The sequence below is a fragment of the Myotis yumanensis genome, unplaced genomic scaffold (assembly GCF_028538775.1).
Source record: "Myotis yumanensis isolate MYYU_CA2020_CCGP unplaced genomic scaffold, mMyoYum1.0.hap1 SCAF_9, whole genome shotgun sequence".
In the NCBI taxonomy this organism is placed as follows: domain Eukaryota; kingdom Metazoa; phylum Chordata; class Mammalia; order Chiroptera; family Vespertilionidae; genus Myotis; species Myotis yumanensis.
The window spans coordinates 12,918,303-12,936,749 of record NW_027223760.1 but is presented as its reverse complement, the minus strand read 5'-3'; the positions used below and the strand labels follow the sequence as shown (position 1 = coordinate 12,936,749).

Below are 18,447 nucleotides of genomic sequence, written 5' to 3'. Positions count from 1 at the left end.
CAGACCTGGCATGGAATGAAGCTGTTACACAAGTTGTAAGTGAAATAGAAGATGAACACATGTAAAAGCTATGTGTAAAAACTTCATACAGTGATTGGTTGGCTGGGTATAAGCTCAGTTTTTTTTTTCTTCTTTAAATGAGGAAACTAAGGTACAAAGTGTCCAAGAGACTTGTTTAACTGACATATGCCATGCTCTGCTTTCCCAGAACTGACTTTTGGCATGGGCTTGTTTGTTTTCAAGAATTGAGGGGGGAGGGTGATAATACTGAATTGAGGGGAAAATTTATTTCAGCACTGGGAATAAAAGTTTGTGTCAATTAAGAAATTTATTTATTTGATTGATATGTAATCAAAATATTATTTATTTTTTAAACAAGCATCCATTAAATTCCTAGTAAATGTCAGGCACTAATAGTCAAGAAATTGACAAGTAAATAGGTGATTACATACATTGTAAGGAAGCCTGTGATGCAAGAATACACATGGGAGTATGTGATAGGAGCATGGCTTTCACCAGTTCCTCTTACATCTATCCCATTTGTGGCTCCAAAAGCAAGGAATTAGGTCTATTTTTCTATTCATCTGGATGGTTTACACTGGATTTTTAAAAAGTTCTGGAGATGATAGAAAAGCACCTTGAATTATGAGGACATTGGAAATGGTATTTCCTTGCCCTGGCCGGCTTTGCTCACTGGATAGAGCACCGCCCTGGGGACTGAAGGGTCCCAGTTTAAATACTGGCCAATGGCACATGCCTGGGTTGCAGGCTTGATCTCCAGTAGGCGGTGTGCAGGAGGCAGCATATCAATGATTCTCTCATCATTGATGTTTCTATCTCTCTCTCTCTCCCTTCCTCTCTGAAATGAATAAAGAAATATTGAAAAAAAGAAAAAAGAAATGGATTTTCTGTAGAGCAGGAGCTTCCTCTCAGCATAGTTAATAATGGGGTTTTCAATCTGAAAGGTTCTTCAGTATATTTTTCTTTGCTATCCACTTCTTTCTTCTTCTTTTTTATTTTTTACTTTCTCTTCTGCACTTTATCATTCAGAAACTTGGGTAGTTCCCCAATTAAGAATCCTTTGTAGCCCTGGCCTGTGTTATACAGTGGTTGGAGCATTGGCCCATACAACAAGGGATTCTGGGTTCAATACCTGGTCAAGGGCACATAGCTGAGTTGTAGGTTCTATTTCTGGCCCTCATTGGGTCATGTGGTGGAGGCAACCAACCCATGTGTCTCTCTCACATCGATGTGTTGTTGTTGTTTTTTTGTCTCTCTCTCTCACTCTCTCTAAAAAAAGAAGTGGAAAAAATATCTTCAGGTGAGATTAACAACAACAAAAGAGAATGCTTTACAGATTCTAAGGGTGATCTCTGGGAATAGACGAAAAATGATTTTTTTAACCTTCACGTTTTGAACCAACAAAATGAATATAAACTTTCATAGCAGTTATTAAAAATGCAGACAATTTTAATTCTATTGCATTTTCCAGAATTCTACATGAAAATCCTCTGATGACTGTTCAAGATCCATATCTTTTTAATTTGCCAGCATTGAAATATTTGTAAGTATTGCAACAATTTCATGGCTCATGAGATGATTTCTGTTCTTACTTTTGTCAAAGAAGAACAATTTTGCATTTTGACAAAAAAACTCATAATTTAAATTTTAACTGGGTTATTCTCAAAAATGATTTATTGGCACAGAAAAGTGATAAAAAATGTACAAGGGCAAGACAGCCAGCAGAGAAAGGGAGCAGTGTTGAAAAACACATTCGGCCATGAAACATGTAGATGCATGGAGAAATACCATGGATCTCAAAAAGAAAAAAGGAAGAAGTTATACATTCTGTGCTTTTTTAAAAAAGTGATCAAATAGTGGTTGGAACAGAGAATGAGAAGTAGGATGATGGTAACACAAAAACAAAATAACACATTGTACTGTTCACCAAAGTCATTAGTTTGATGATGAAAATACATTAATCTGATGATGCAATACATTTAAATTTCTTCAAGAAGAGCTCTCTAAAATGATTATGTATGGAAAATAAACTAAAGCACCTTGAATTATGGAGCTGGCTTGACAGAGAAGCCAGAATTTAGGTCAACAGATGTTGTTAAGTGTCTTTTTCAAGAATAAAATTTTTGTCTTTGGGTTCATATCATGCATGTTTGGTCCTTCTCCTTCAGAGACATGGGAAGAACACAAGTGACATTGACAACACTTGATAACATTCTCATGACAGCTCCTGAATTAGAAAAACTGTAAGTTGATTTTTCTTTTTGTTTTTTAAATATATTTTATTGATTTTTTACAGAGAGGAAGGGAGAGAGAGATAGAGAGTTAGAAACATCGATGAGAGAGAAACATCGATCAGCTGCCTCCTGCACATCCCTTACCGGGGATGTGCCCTCAACTCAGGTACATGCCCTTGACCGGAATCGAACCTGGGACCTTTCAGTCCGCAGGCTCCATCCACTGAGCCAAACGGGTTTCGGCAAGTTGATTTTTCTTCTATTTATTTTCACTTGGTTCTTATGGTTTGCTTTTTTATTTTCTTAAGTCGGGTTTATTTAAGTATAATTTGTATTTAATATAATTCTCTCTTTTAAAGCGTACAGTTTCGTGAGTTCTGATAAATGTGCAGTCTTGATAAATGTAGCACCATCACATTAGAGATCCAGAACACTTTTATCATCCCCACAGGGCCCCTCATATTTCTCCTTTTTTTTAAAATGTATTTCTTTATTGATTTCAGCGGGGAAGGGAGAAGGAGAGAGAGATAGAAACATCAATGATGAGAGAGAATCATTGATTGGCTGCCTCCTGCACACCCCTTACTGGGGAATGAGCCCGCAACCCTGACATGTGCCCTTGGCCGGAATCGAACCTGGGATCCTTCAGTCCACAGGCTGATGCTCTATCCACTGAGCCAAGCTGGCTAGGGTCCCCTCATATTAATCTGCAGTCAGTTCCTCCTCCCACCTCCAGCCCCTGTCAAGTACAGGTCTGATTTTTTATTGTTATAGTCCTGCCTTTTACAGAGTGTCTTATAAATGAAATCATGTAGAGCAAGTGTGTCAAACTCAAAAGCTAACACGATCCAAATAAATGAGGCATGTGGCCGTGGGCTGTGAGTTTGACATGCTGTATGTAGTGTAGCTTTTTGTGTGTGGCTTCTTTCATGTAGCATGATCCTTTTGAGATCCATCTTAGTTGTTGCATCTATCAGTAGTACATTTCTTTTTTTATCGCTGCATAGTATTCCAATTGTGTGTATATACTAGTTTGTTTCTGTAGTAATCGGGTAATGGATATTTGAGCTGTTTCTAGTTTTTTGGCTATTATGAATAGAGATGCTAAAAATACTCACATGCAGGTCTTTGTGTGAACATACATTTTCATTGCTTTGGAGTAAGATACCTAAGGGGGGGGCTGCTGCATTATATGCTGAGTGCATATCTAACTAGTAAAGAAACTGCCTAACTGTGTTCTAACGTGGTTGTTCCATCTCGCCTTCCCACCAGCAGTAGATGAGAGTTGCAATTGCTCCACAGTTTCACCTGACCTTTATATTTCTGTTTGATTTTTTAAATTAGCCTTTCTAGTAGGAATGCATTTGTATTGCAGTGTGATTCTAACTTGCATTTTCTAATAGCTGATGTGTGGAATGTCTATGTGAAAAATACATTTTTCAATGCAGTGTCTGTTCAAATCAATTTTAATTTGATATTTATCTTATTATTAAGTGTTAAGAGTGTTTTATATCAAGTCCTTTCTGTAAGATATGTGTTTACTAAATATCTTTTCCAAGGTTGTGCCTTCTATTAAACTTATCACTGAAGACCAGAAGTTTTTAAAAAATATATATTTTTATTTAGAGAGGGAGAGGCAGAGGGAGGGGGGAGAGAAAGAAAGAGAGAGAGAGAGAGAGAGAGAGAGAGAGAGAGAGAGAGAGAGAGAAACCTCAATGATGAGAGAATCATTGATCAGCTGCTTCCTGCATGTAACCTAGTGGGGATTGAGCCTGCATCCAGGCCTGTGCCCTGACCCGGAATCCAACTGTGACCTCTTGGTTCGTACGTCAATTCTCAGTCTCTAAACTACACCGGCAGGCTGGAGTGTTTTTTTGTGTTTTTTTTTTGTCTTTTTTTAATACTAACCAGGAGATATTTTTCCTATCGATTTTTAGTGAGGGTGGAAGGGAGGAAGAGAGTGGGATAAAAGGGAGAGAGAGAGAGAGAGAGAGAGAGAGAGAGAGAGATAGAGAGAGATCAATGTGAGGGAGATATATCAATTGGTTGATTGGTTGCCTCCTGCACACCACAAAGCCATCATTAAATCAAACTGTCTATAACCTCAAAAAGCTGTATCATGTCCCTTTTATAATTCTTCCTTCCCACTCCTCCTTGCCCTCCCCAATTCCTGTGCAAACACTGATCTGCTTTGTGTTACTATAGGTTAGTTTGCATTTTCTAGAATTTTATATAAATGAAATCGTATAGTATCTACTCTTTTCTAACTGGCCTCCTTTATTCAGCTGATTATTTTAAGACTAGAGGCTCAGTGCATGAAAATCGTGCAATGGGGGCAGGGGGGCGGGGGAGTATCTCTCAGCCCAGATCCTGGTGGATGCCCAGTGACAGCTCCCTATAGGTAGTGGGCCTAAGCTAGCACTTGAACATCCTTAGCATTGCTGTGGAGGCAGGAGTGGCTCCCGCCACCACCACCACCACCACCACCGCTGTGTTCACCAGCCATGAGCCCAGCTTCTGGCTGAGAGGCATTCTCTCTGTGGGAGTGCACTGATCACCAAGGGGCAGCTCCTGTATTGAGCATCTACCCCCTGGTGGTCAGTGCACATCATAGCAACTGGTCGTTCTGCAGTTTGGTCGATTTGCATATTAGTCTTTTATTATATAGGTTTAGTCTATGTTGTTTTGCCTATCAATAATTCATGTCCTTTTATTGCTGAATAGTATTCCATTAAAAATGGATATATCCGTATTTTTCAACATTGATGGCTATTTGACTTGTTCCAATTTTTGACTATTACCAATAAAGCTATTGTGAATATTTATGTACAAGTCTGTTTATGGAAATATACTTCAATTTCTCTTGATAAGTGCCTGAAAGTGGAATGGCTATGTCATACAGTAGGTGCATGTTTAAGTTTTAAAAAACAACTGTTTTCCAAGTAACTCCTTTGTCACTAATATAATTCTGTATGTTTCCATTTATAGTATCTTACCTAACCATTTGGCCTGCTGCCTCTGCCAATTTAAAAATCATATTGAGGCTGTTGCAAAGACAGTCAAACTGAATTGTGAGATCGAATGTGTGACCGACACACCTTGTGGTGAGTCTCAATTGCCTGATGATAAACTTTTTAATTTTTATTTTGTTTTCATTTTTTATTTGTAATCAATGACGATACATTTTTAGGCAAATAAAGTAACTGTATTATTCTTATTCAATTACTCAGAGTTCAACTCTAAAATTTTAAGAACTTCTCTTTGCTAAAAGTCAGATGAAGGGAAGGGTATTACCATTAATGGCTACATCGTGTGTGTTGTGCTCTCTGCTGGGTGCTTTGCTTCCAAATGAGAACTTGTTCATTAGAGTGTCACAGTTTGTAAACTCTTTTGTATGCATTAGGTTTCAATTGCCCTTTGCAGTGTAGACAGATGAAGATACATTTTTATTTTGTTTGTTTTGCAAGTTTATGAAAAGAGTACAAATGATGCTGTTTTATGTAAGTTTTATTTGGAACCTGAGAGTTTTTGGATCCATCACCAGAAGCTGCTACCCAGCCCTTCTATGGCATGGGAGGGCTCTTTCTTTAAAGACTATGCACCTCTGAACTTGCTCTGAAGCACAAGGTGTTCTATCCACCAAACAGTCGTGTGCTTTTAAGTATTTTTCCACACGTTAGGTTTATTGGCAGCTACTTGATAACTTCCCAAATGTGTTTTCATGCCCAGAGAGCTTAAATACAAGTTTCTATCAGTGATCTGTGCTACTGATATAGAGTCAGTGTTGCTTATTTTGAAAACAATGTTTTGACCAATGATATTACTCCCTTCTGCCCCAACAGTGGGCAGAACAGGCATTTTCATCTCCTTTTAAGGTGAGTGAAAACAAGACCAGAAAGGGCTGACAGCTGTCACCTCGTGCCCAGGTCTCCAGCTCCCAGTTTGGGGCTCTCCACAAGCCCATGCTCTTTCCCAGGACGTTACCTCCTTCTCTCACCCTTATCACAACCAGCAATACTTTTAATTCTTCTGAAAATTCTTGTGTACCAGCTGCACAATGGTGCACTTGACCTTCACACAGTCAGAATCTTTGGATGGTTCCCCAAGTACAGCTGAAAATATAAGAAATGACATGAAATGATCACAAAGTAGGCATCTGACAAAAGTTATTTTTCCCTTATGTATTTTAGAACCCCAAATATTATTCCATAGATTTATTGAACATTCCACAGTGGTACACAACCTGGCAAGTCTCTTAATGTACATCCTAGATGCCTGCCTATATCTTAAGCACAGAGTGAGGGTAGACTTTTTTTTTCTGTATAGAGCCGTCTGTTATGGGGCTGGCATATGTGAAGGCAGGGCCCAAGTGATGAATCGGTGGGTTAGTGGAGAAGGGTGTGTCCAGATGAGGACGTGTTAGCCGTGGGTGTTAATCGTGGTCATCTGTGATGGTAGCAAGAACACAAGCATTCTGAAGAGCTGAGAGAGGAAGGCTCAGGCCCCCTCTGCATCTGAAGCAGGACAGGATGGGTGCGTGAATGTGAGGAGCTCACAGTAGATCTGCAGAGCGTCTAACTGAGTGGGTCTTCCAGCCCTGGCTTTCCTCCAGTAACCGGCAGTTGGCCCTTGGGGACCAATGGAATAATCCTAAATATAGTCACCATATGTCATGCTATGGAATGTTCTAAGTAATTAACCACTTTAAAAAAAGAGACAGTTTCTCCTTTTGTTTTGTGGACAATCATAGATGTAAGTTGGGGTTTATATTTCTCTTCTCCAAACGGCACTCAGATACTTGCTGATTCCCTATATATTGGACTTGGATGTATGGCTGTGGGCTGACAAATAACTATCCCGTGAGTCTTTCAATATCAAATTCGATTTCTTCTTTTTTGACAGATGAAGAACTCATAATAAAAGGACCGCTAATGAACACATTACAGGCCCGGCAGGACTCCAGCACTGAGCTGACCATTGAGCCAGAGAGGGCATCCTCAGTCAAAAAAGGCGACACTTCCGCATCCATTATGAGTGAGCAGCTAGACTTTAATGATAAAAGTGATGTTAATAGTGCACTAAATTACCAATTGCCTTATTTCTTGGAGGGAAATCTAGAAGATATAGAATCAACTTTATTACCATTCATTAAACTGCCTCTTTCAAATGTATATGATGCAGATATGTCCCTGAATCATTTGAAAAACAACAGATGAAATCCTTCTCTTAAACCTGAACTTAACCATTCAAGTTTCAAAAATTAACCGAGGAAACTCTTTTCTGGAATAGGCCTTCTGATGAGACTGCTCACTGAGCAGCAGGAAGTAAAGATATCCAACGCAGAGTGGAATGAGAAACAATGGAAAGATGAGAGGATGCAAACCCTCGGGAAGCAGGAAGAGAGGGTGTCTAATGAGGTAAGGACAGGTCCTGAAACACCTGACCTGGACTTGTAGTCAGTTTAGGACAGTGATGGAGAACCTATGACACACCTGTCACAGGTGACACACAAACTCATTTTTCTGGTTGATTTTTCTTTGTTAAATGGCATTTAAATATATAAAATACATATCAAAAATATAAATCTTTGTTTTTCTATGGTTGCAAATATCAAAAAATTTCTATATGTGATATGGCACCAGAGTTAAGTTAGGGTTTTTCAAAATGCTGACTCGCCGAGCTCAAAAGGTTCGCCATCACTGATTTAGGACATGCCATGAAAGTACTCAGGTAGGAAGACCAGGAGCACCTCCTCTCAGTCCTGTCTTGATCATGTGACTTTGGCTTAGACAGTGATCTTCCACTTTGCTCATTTAGAGATCTGTGCCACTGTTCCTAGGGTACATGAGAAGAGGACCTAAATTCTAAAATAAACAAATTGTACAAGAACATGCTAATGATCAGATTACATAACACATCAGATGTGGCATGTTCTTTAAAAACCTATAAGATTTGGTATATTGCTTAAGAACCATGTGGAAAGGTGGGGTTTTAGAGTAGTAGTTAAGAATAGCTAGCAATTCATTAGAATAGGCTAGAGAATAGTTAGTTTTTATGCTTTCTGTATCTTTGTGGGTTTTTTTTAATGTTGTTGTTGGTGTTCTTGTTCTTCTTATTCTCCTCCCCCTCATTCTCCTCCTCCTCCTCATCCTCCACCTCCTCTTCTTCCCCTCCCTTTCCACCGACCCCTCTTCCTCTCCCTCGTCTTCCTCTTCCTCCTCCTCCTTCTAGCTCAGGCAAGAAGTGCCAAGATATAAGAAGGAAATCATCATTGCATCACCTGTGATTGCAGTAACAACGTTTTATTTTGTAGTTTTCTGTCTCCTTGTGGTAAGACAACAGTTAATTCAGATTTCCAATATATAGTCCATCTTTGAGGAGGTTCAGAACCCACAACCTGAAAATCAAAGCCACTGTCCTGTCTACTCCTACTTGATGTTCTTCTTTAGTCATGAGCACTGAGATATGCTTTATTCTTTTTTTTATTACAAATTATATTCTTGGGATGTCTAAAGGAAGCCCACTCCTTGAAATCTCTGAAAATGAAATCAAGATAACAAGCCATTAGACCATTTTAAAAATATATATTTTTATTTTATTTTTTTAAAATATATTTTATTGATTTTTTACAGAGAGGAAGGGAGAGAGATAGAGAGTTAGAAACATCAATGAGAGAGAAACATCGATCAGCTGCCTCCTGCACATCTCCTACTGGGGATGTGCCCGCAACCCAGGTACATGCCCTTGACCGGAATCCAACCTGGGACCTTTCGGTCCGCAGGCCGACGCTCTATCCACTGAGCCAAACCGGTTTCGGCAAAAATATATATTTTTATTGATTTCAGAGAGGATGGGAGAGGAAGAGAGAGATAGAAACATCAATGATGGGCTGCCTCCTGCAAGGCCCTTATTTTGAGCAAGCCCGCAACACAGGCATGTGCCCTTTACTGGAATTGAACCTGGGACCTTTCAGTCCACAGGCTAATGGTCTATCAACTGAGCCATACCAGCCACTAGACTATTTTGAAACTTAAGTTTTATAGGCCTGATTTGATATGATAGCAAAATTTCTTCAACTCAAAATGTACGAGGTTGAGTTGATGTACTCACCTATTACTCTCTTCCTGATTTCTTACTTTGTTGGATAAAATGAGGAGAGATATAGAATCTCCAACCTCATGGAGCTATGTCACCCTAGCAGATGGGACATGGCATAATGATAAAAGTGTGATCTTGTCAATTCTTAAGGTATACTTAGCAGCTTTCTTCTCCAGTGTGTAAGGCATGGTGTTCGTAGGTTCAGTTAAAACACTGCAACCTAAATCCTGCATCAGGCTTCTCTAAAGCATGTCATGTTAGAGTCACCTGTTCCTAGAGCTTGTCTGTGTCCCTTTTGTTCAATTACATAATGGTGTACTTTTCCCTATAGGCAGATTGCTGACATTAAAAGAACGATTTTGTAAGCTGATGATCTTGACTCTACCCCATAAATCCAACATATTTTCTTTACCCTTTCAACAGTCATGACAGCCCTCCATTCCAGCCAAAGGCACCCCACACCATAACCTAGCCACACCAGCCCCATTCCCACTTTTTAAAATGCCTTTGCCCATCTAAAATTCCCTTATTGTGCTCTCCCTGGGGAAGTCTGGTGAATATCTCAAAAGCCAGCTCAGGTTCATCTTTCTTCATGAAGCTTTCCCAGAGTCTTCCAGCCATGCTGTTCCTAGTTTTTTTGTGAGCTGTGTCACTATTTTTCTTTGAGGTAATAGTAAGGCAGTTCCATCCCCTGAGAACTTAAAAATATGGTAAACAATTTTTAAAAATGTGCCTCCCCAAGAGAGAAATACCTGGGTGAACACATCATGGAGCAGAGCAGAGATGTGTAAAGACCAAGTGGCTTCAGACCTATATGTTCCTAAGACTTTTGAAATGTCACATTTTAATATTCTAATCTGTGGAAGAAAATGAAAAATGGGAATAGAAAAGCCACCTAATTATTTGAGAGGGAAAATAATAGCAGATTTATATTCTCATCTTAAACAAACATATTTACAAAATGTAAAAAAATATAGAACCTGTATAAATACTAGAAGTAAACAGAAGCAATATATTTATAATCTGGTGGTGGGAAACAGCTTTTTGAGCCTGATACCACAGGCAGAAACTTTGATAGATTTGACCACCTTGTCTGTGACACCATTAGCAAACTTAGCACTGGTTGATGCCAAGCACAGGATGAAGATGTTTCCATATACATGAGTGATTCAATCCCCACAATCCTGTGAGGAAAATAGTACCACCTTCTCCCATAGATGGAGATGGACTTAAGCTCCCAGTGGCAAAGGCAAAAGCAGGACCCTGTTCTGCCTGACTGCGAAGTCCGTGCTTCCTACTCCACTGTTCTGTGTCCTTAAAGACAAAAACACTGGGGCCATAGCCGCTGTTTCTCAGTAGTTAGAGCATCAGTGCAAGCACCGAAGGGTCCCAGGTTGATTCCAGGACAAGGGCGGGTACCTGGGTAGCAGGGCACCTGCCATGCAGGAAGCAACCAGTTGATGTGCCTCTGTCACATTCCTATTTCTCTCTCTTCTTTCCCTCCTGCCCCCTCCCTCCCACACTCTCTGAAAAACAATGGAAAAAATATTCTTAGGTGAGGATTAACAACAACAAAAAAGAGCACTGGGGAATATTTGAAACATTGAAATTCAGTGAAAGCCACTAAGGATTAAGTTACTTAATGTAAAAAGAGTTCCATAAATCAACAGGAAGAAGACAATCTAGGGTGGAAGAGGGCAAGGGCTGTGAAGAGTATGCTGTGTGTAGACATCTGTCACCCTATCTGTCCATCTTCTCTTGGTTTATAGGGTGTGGATTTTATTAGCGAGGTCTTTGTCACCTCACAGTATGAAAGTAGTCTGATATTTTCTTCTAGTCCTTTTTGTAATATTTGTTTTTTTTTCTCAAATTAAAAAAAACTATCATTGGTTTTATTTGCTTTTCTTGTGGTTGACTGTTACTCCCCTACATGAAGATCCGATTGTCTTAAAATGTTTTATTGAAGATCTCATTCTTTCTTTACTGACCTGAAATCTGTGGACTCTATTCTGTTGACCCAGTTATCTTTTTTTGTACCAGTAGCAGTATCACTATACATATATTTTGATTGATTTCAGAGAGGAGGGGAGAGGGAGAGAAAGATAGAAACATCAATGATGAGAGAATCATTGATCAGCTGCCTCTTGCACATCCCCTGCCAGGGATGGAGTCTGCCACCCGGGTATGTGCCCTTGACCAGATTGGAACCCAGGAATCTTCAGTTTTCAGGCCAACGCTCTATCCTCTGAGCAAAACTGGCTAGAGGATATAATTGTCACTATATAATTCCAGTTCCTTTTTAAACTCCTTTTTGGAAGCTAAACTCCTCCTTTTTGATCTTTTTCATACATTTCATTGCATATTTTCTCTACCAAATGTCAGTTGGTCGGTTTATGTTTAAAAATCATCTTGGAACTTGAATAGGATTACATTGCACTTGTAGGTTAATTTAAGGAGAATTGGCATCTTTACTACCTTGGAGGAACATAGTACTTCACTTGTGTATTCATTCTAAAGTCTTTTAGAAGAGTTTTAATGGGTCTTAACATTTTTTGTTAAGTTTGTTTCTTTATAGATTTTATTGATACTGTAAATGGTCTTTCATTTTTTTATGGGATTTTTAATTTTTTTAAATACTCAAATCTTCATTGTTCAGATTATTACAGTTGTTTCTCTTTTCTCCCCCTATAGCTCCCCTCCACCCAGTTCCAACCCTGTCCTTTGCCCCCCACCCCCACTGACCTCATCCATAGGTGCATGATTTTTGTCCTGTTTCTTCTCACATCCCCTCCATTTCCCTCCACAAGAACAGTTAGTCCACGCCCTTTCTATGCCCCTGATTCTATTATAATCACCAGTTCATTCTGTTCATCAGATTATTTATTTACTAGATTTTTAGATTCACTTGTTGATAGATGTGTATTTGTTGTTCATAATTTGTATCTTTACCTTTTTCTTTTTCTTCCTCTTCTTAAAGGATACCTTTCAGCATTTCATATAATACTGGTTTGGGGGTGATGAACTCCTTTAGCTTTTCCTTATCTGTGAAGCTCTTTATCTGACCTTCAATTTTGAATGATAGCTTTGCTGGATAAAGTAATCTTGGTTGTAGATTCTTGGCATTCATCACTTTGAATATTTCTTGCCACTCTCTTCTGGCCTGCATAGTTTCTGTTGAGATATCAGCTGAAAGTCATATGGGTACTCCCTTGTAGGTAACTGACATTTTTTCTCTTGCTGCTTTTAAGATTTTCTCTTTGTCTTTTGCTCTTGGTATTTTAATTATGATGTGTCTTGATGTGGTCCCCTTTGGATTCCATTTGTTTGAGGTTCTCTGCACTTCCTGGACTTGGAAGTCTATTCCTTTCACCAGATAGGGGACGTTTTCTGTCATCATTTCTTCAAATAGGTTTTCAATATCTTGCTCTCTCTCTTCTTCTGGCACCCTTATAATTCCGATGTTGGTATGCTTGAAGGGGTCCCAGAGGCTCCTTACACTATCTTCATAATTTTGGATTTCTTTTAGTTTTGCTTTTCTGATTGGGTGTTTTTTGCTTCTTCGTATTTCAAATCATTGGCTTGATTCTTGCGATCCTCTAGTCTGCTGTTGGAACTCTGCATAATATCCTTTATTTCAGTGAGTGTATGCTTAATTTCTAGTTGGTCCTTTTTCATACCCTCGATGTTCTCACTAGATTTCTTAAGGATCTCACTACATTTATTGGTGGTCTCTTCTGTCTTACTAAATTTGTCGACGGTTTCTAGAAAGTTCTTGAAAAACCTTAAAAGTGTGATTTTGAACTCTAAATCCAATAGTTTGCTTTCCTCCATTTCTGTCATGTTTCTTTGTCTCCACATTTTGGCTGCTTCCCTGTGTGGATAGAGTGGCCTTCTGTGCTAGATGTCCTATAGGGCCCAGTGGCTTAGTCTCCCCAATTACCTGAGGTGGATATTCTTGGTGCACCCCCTTGTGGGCTTTGTGCACAGTCTTGTTGTAGTTAAGCCTCGATTGTTGTAGTTATCACTGGGAGGAATTGACTTCCAGACCAATTGGCTGTGAGAATCAGCTGTGTCTGCAGTGGGAGAACTTCTGTGCTGAAGACACCCTTCTGGGGCAAGACTTGCTTCCTTGGGGCTTTGGTGATCACTGAGTCTGCCCCCTGAGTGTGACCCTTATGGATCTGAGGAGTTGTAATCTGGATGGTCCCACTCTGACCACTGGGTACACTGGCTCTTGGATCTAAGGAGGTGCTAATTTAGCCTCTGCCTGAGGCTACCCAGCAGGAGCTACAAAGAGATCTGCAGATTCCCCTTCTTTTTGGGGGGGGTTTGGAGGTGCCCAGATGAGGCCCAGCTGTGAAGCAATGCAAGCTGCTGTGGGGCCTTGGGCCTTCTCTTGCAAGTGCTGGGTCTGTCTGGCCCAGCTGCAAATTGTTGGGTAATTTTCAGATTGCAAAGGGCCAGGATATTCATATGCAAATCCTCTGCCTCATCCTGGGTGCGGCTGGATATCAGGGAATCAACAGGGCAGAGCAAGCAGCTATGGCTGATCCTCAGCCCTGCCCTAAGAAGCCCCGAATCTCAGTGTCCCAGTAATTGCTGCAAGCAACTCTGAGGGAAAGCCGCCCTCAACTTCCGAGTTTTGTCCGCTGCCAGACAGTCCAGTTTCTCCCGGTATGAGTCCTGGGTCCCCAGAGACTTCCCCGAACTGCAGTTCAGAGCAGTTGGGAGCTGGAGACTCTCTCCCGATTCAAAAAGAAAGCCACGTCCTCAGGTACCAGCACCTTTCCGTGCGCTAGAGCCTCCGTACCTCTGCACTTTACTTTCGCAGCTCCTCTGACTCTCAGTGTGCTTTTCTCTCTCCTTCTAGTTGTAGAATTTCCACTCAGCCAGCCTTCCTGTAGTTCTGGATGATGTCTGTTTTGTCTTTTCATTGTATTTTTGAAGTTGTTGTGGGAGGCAGCAATTTCCGGTGTTTACCTATGCCGCCATCTTGGTTTCTCCCCTATTTCATTTTTTATTAATTATTTGTGGTATGTAGGAAAGCTATTGAAATTTGCATGTCTTGATTTAGCCTTCTTACTGAGTTGTCATATTACTGCCAAAAAAATTTTAATCTATGCTTTTGGGCTTTTTAGGTTGTGCATCATCTCATGTGCAAATAGGTTTTGTCTCTTTCTTCCCAGTACTTCATTTTTCCTATTACATTGATTAGGACCTCCTCGACAATGATAAATAGTAACAGAAAACAGAGCTGCTGTGTAGGTTTCGGGTAGATACTTTCATTTTCTTTGCTACTTCTAAGAGTTTTTATTGGGAATTATGTGCTGAATGTTATCTGAAACAGCCAAGAAAATGCATTGCCAGCTGCATGCAAGGTCCTAAGATAGGACTATGGAAGAGTAAAAGGACTAGGCAGAGTCTGTCCTCAAAAAGTTACCATCTCACTTAAAAGAGAAGGAATAAAGTTTTAGAAAGAGTGGTCATTGTATGAATAATCACGATGCTGTTTTCTTCCAAAATAGATTTTTCGGAGGAAGTTACAAAAAAGACGAAGCTCAAGGTAAATATGGGTCTGGAGATTTTTAAAGTAGAATTTTATAAGGAAAGGACCTTCCTCTTTCTGTAAGCGGCCAGAGGTGACCTCTGAAAATGGTTTATTATTCACTTGAGTCAGAAAACCTCACAAAATCATGGAAGTCAAGAGATTTAAACCTTTGTGTTCACTTTAAGGACACTCGTGAAAGTACACGGGTCATCAAGGGTATGCATATCTGAAAACCACCAAGCATCTCAAGGATGTCACTTTATAGGAGCAATGTGTGCAATTCTGTCATTACAGTGGTAGAGTTGGTAGACGTGCTCAGGCCAGAGAGAGAGAGGCTGGGTCAGGATTGGGTGCAGGTTGGTGACCCCAAAGAGTGCTGAATTTTTGCTGCTGTTAACATAAAAAAAACATTGTAAAGAATTTTTGTGAGTTTATTTGAGCCAAACTGTCGACATGCTGGGAATCAGAACCTCTAGGAATTGAGATAATGCTCCAAAGAATGGCAGGTTACATCTGTATTTATGCATTGCAATCAAAGGAAAGGGATGTAGGTGGATTACATGAAATCCATTGGTGATAGATTAAAGAGGTGGGATAAAGCAAAGCAGGAAAACCTCTGGGATAGGATAAAAACTGAAATGGTGGACATGTGCTGCTTTTACATAGATGGACACAGGATAGTTCCACATCATTAACAGTTGACAATTAACTTGACAACATAACAATGAGGAAATGTCCTGGTGATATTTGTTGCACCCTGAAGGTCCAGAAAAAAGAGGAATTTACAAATTACCCAGACATTTCACAGATATGTTATCTTAGAGGTAAAAAGACAAATGGGCTCAGTAAAGATCTAAGTTGATCTTTGTCAGGGAAAATTCTGGCCTAGGACATGACAACCCACTATAACCTGTTTGCAGTTAAATATTGAATTTTCAGACCATCTTTTGTGGTTACTTTAGGTCTCTGAGTCTGCAAGACTGCCATGCAGGCCTCCCCTGAGCTTTTCAGGTTGGCATGTGGCCCCTTTTGTCCACACTGCACATGCTTAAAAATGCAGTAAGCAACACTGAAAATCCTGCCTATACCCCATGCCAAGCCACATACATAGGTCTCCCAGAGACATTGCAGGGCCATTTTAAACTGCACAGAGAATTGGAAGCCCAGCACGCAAGGAATCATTTTCAAGGTCCCAGGTCTGTGGTGATTTTGCTCAGGAATATGGACCCAGGTATCCAAATAGTCCGAATAAGACCAGAACTATATGTGCGAGAGTCATGGAGAATGGCACGAATCACTAACTGTTGGTATGTATTTTCCTCCAAGCAGCTTTTTCTCCAAGTTCAAGACATCAAAGGCATCATCAGATATTGACATCGAGGTAAATTTGAGGAGGACAAAGTACTGTGGCGGGACAAAGCAGGGCAAATGTAGAGTTCATGTCTCCCGATCTGTTTTCTAGGAACGTGGGTTTTGGAGAAAGCGGCTTCTTTGGCTAAAAAATATTTATGGAAGAAAGAAAAACACACCAAAGTCAGAGGAGCAGGAGGTCTTCCTAAAAAAGTAAATAATTGGGAACACTCAGAATTCTTATGTAAAATGAGGAAATAATGAATAGTTTAATTGTTCCTTTCAAGAGTCAAAACCTTGACCTTCTTCTTTTTCTTCTTACCCTAGGAAGCGGAGTACATCCTCCCCTTCTTTAACAAACATTGACTCAGAGTCAGCTGAGGACACAGGAGGGGAAAGTTCTACCTAAAATATCAAAATGAACGCCAACTTAAGGATGATTGATTATGGCTTATTAATAAAGCATCCCGGTGTGTGAAATTCGTGCATGGGGGGTGGTCGTGTCCCTCAGCCCGGCATGCACCCTCTCCAATCTGGGACACCTCAAGGGATGTCGGACATCCCTCTCTCCATCCAGTACCAGTGGCTCATAACCACTCGCCTGCCTGCCTGCCTGATTGCCTCTAAGTGCTTCCGCCTGCCAGCCTGATTGCTCCCTAACCGCTCCCCTGCCAGCCCAATTGATGCCTAACTACTGCCCTGCTGGCCTGATCTCCCCCAGCTGCCCTCCCCCACTGGTCTCATTCCCCCCAGCTGCCCTCCCCTGCCAGCCTGTTTGACCCCAGCTGCCCTCCCCTGTGGGCCCAATCGCCCTCAGCTGTCATCCTCTACCGAGACCCGTCTCTTCCACTGGGACCCGCCTCCTTCACATGAGGTGGAGGAGATGCCGATACTGGCCTCCTCTGTGCCGTGTGGAGGCATGGGAGTCCTAGACCTCACCACGTAGAGCGGCACTGGGCACGTGGCAATCTTTTGGTGGCTATCTTGTGATGGCCATCTTGTGATGACATCGCTTGCAAGGACGTGAGGACCACCTAGGCCAGGGGTGGGCAACCCCTGGCACGCATGCCAAACATGGCACGCCACTAAGTTCTGCTGGTATGCAAAACCCTCTCATAATCTTCCATTTACAATTTCTTTCTTAATATCGACTTTTTTATTTTTCAGATAAATTCAGTGTAGGTGCATCTTAGATAAATAAACAATTTAACATAACTAGTTATCTTTAAGACCATAGACATGGATTGACGAGAGAGGGGAAGAGCAATTTCTATGCCTCTGCCTTAACTCTTCCTGCCTTCCTATATCCCACCAGTGTTTTGGTTTCAACCATATACGATTGTGACTCTTTGTTCTCACTGATGAATTTTGTTAAGTCTCCTAATAGGAATAGTCTGACGGATGAAAGTAGTAGCTCGTGCATATCTCTGAAGGTCACAAAATATAAACCTGATGTAAAATCTCTGTCATCAGTGATACAGCAGCAAAAGTCCCACGGATAATATCAGAGTCATAAAGTTTTCGGTCAGACTATCAGTGTACATGTATACATTGAAAAATAAATGTAGCCCGGACTGGTTTGGCTCTGTGGATAGAGCGTCAGCCTGCGGACTGAAAGGTCCAGGGTTCGATTCCGGTCAAGGGCATGTACCTTAGTTGCGGGCACATCTCCAGTTGGGGGTGTGCAGGAAGAGGCTGGTCGATGTTTCTCTCTCACGGATGTTTCTAACTCTCTATCCCTCTCCCTTCCTCTCTGTAAAAAATCAATAAAATATTAAAAAAATATATATGTGAAAAACACCGGAGTTTGCTGACTCGAACAACCACTTCAAAAATACAAATAAAAGACAGAATGGACATCATCCAGAACCACAGGAAGGCTGGCTGAGTGGAAATTCTACAACTAGAAGGAAAGAAAAAAGCACACCGAGGCTCAGAGGAGGCCCAGTGCGGAAGTAAAATACTAAAGTGCGTAGTGCATGGGGAGCAGGCTGGCGGCTGAGGGCGCGTTTGTCGTTTTCAATCAGGAGGGAGTCTCAGGCTCTGAGCTCCAGTTCCGGGCGGGTCTCTAGGGACACAGACTCACACAGGAGAAGTGCAACTGTCTAGCATCGGTCAGAACCCGAGGGCAGCTTTCTCTCCTTGGGGCTTGCAGTGATTCTCAGGACACTGAGAAGCAGAGCCTCTGAGGGCAAG

General features: G+C 41.0%; 1 protein-coding gene across 5 annotated transcripts; it reads left to right on the top strand.

Moving 5' to 3' along the window:
* On the top strand, positions 1-16,731 carry LOC139016768 (leucine-rich repeat-containing protein 37B-like). 5 transcript variants are annotated; one of them, XM_070424986.1, is made up of 10 exons: positions 1,499-1,564; positions 2,190-2,264; positions 5,244-5,359; positions 7,158-7,289; positions 7,545-7,672; positions 8,487-8,585; positions 14,879-14,916; positions 16,231-16,282; positions 16,364-16,464; positions 16,579-16,731. In XM_070424986.1, the coding sequence occupies exons 1-10, from the start codon at positions 1,515-1,517 to the stop codon at positions 16,658-16,660; spliced, it is 873 nt and encodes a 290-aa protein (XP_070281087.1). In that variant the 5' UTR covers positions 1,499-1,514; the 3' UTR covers positions 16,661-16,731. The 5 variants fall into 5 exon arrangements, with proteins under 5 accessions (XP_070281090.1, XP_070281087.1, XP_070281086.1 ...); XM_070424985.1 differs by having other exon boundaries at positions 16,228-16,282; XM_070424989.1 differs by lacking the exons at positions 1,499-1,564; positions 2,190-2,264 and adding an exon at positions 1-35 and having other exon boundaries at positions 16,228-16,282.
* Positions 16,732-18,447: the final 1,716 nt, after the last annotated feature.

Coding starts and splice junctions, on each gene's coding strand:
- LOC139016768 (XM_070424985.1), top strand. CDS start 1,515: ATGACTGTTCAAGATCCATATCTTTTTAATTTGCCAGCATTGAAATAT. Junction 7,290..7,544: donor CACTTCCGCATCCATTATGA/GTGAGCAGCTAG, acceptor TTTCTGGAATAG/GCCTTCTGATGAGACTGCTC. Junction 16,465..16,578: donor CAGGAGGTCTTCCTAAAAAA/GTAAATAATTGG, acceptor TTCTTACCCTAG/GAAGCGGAGTACATCCTCCC.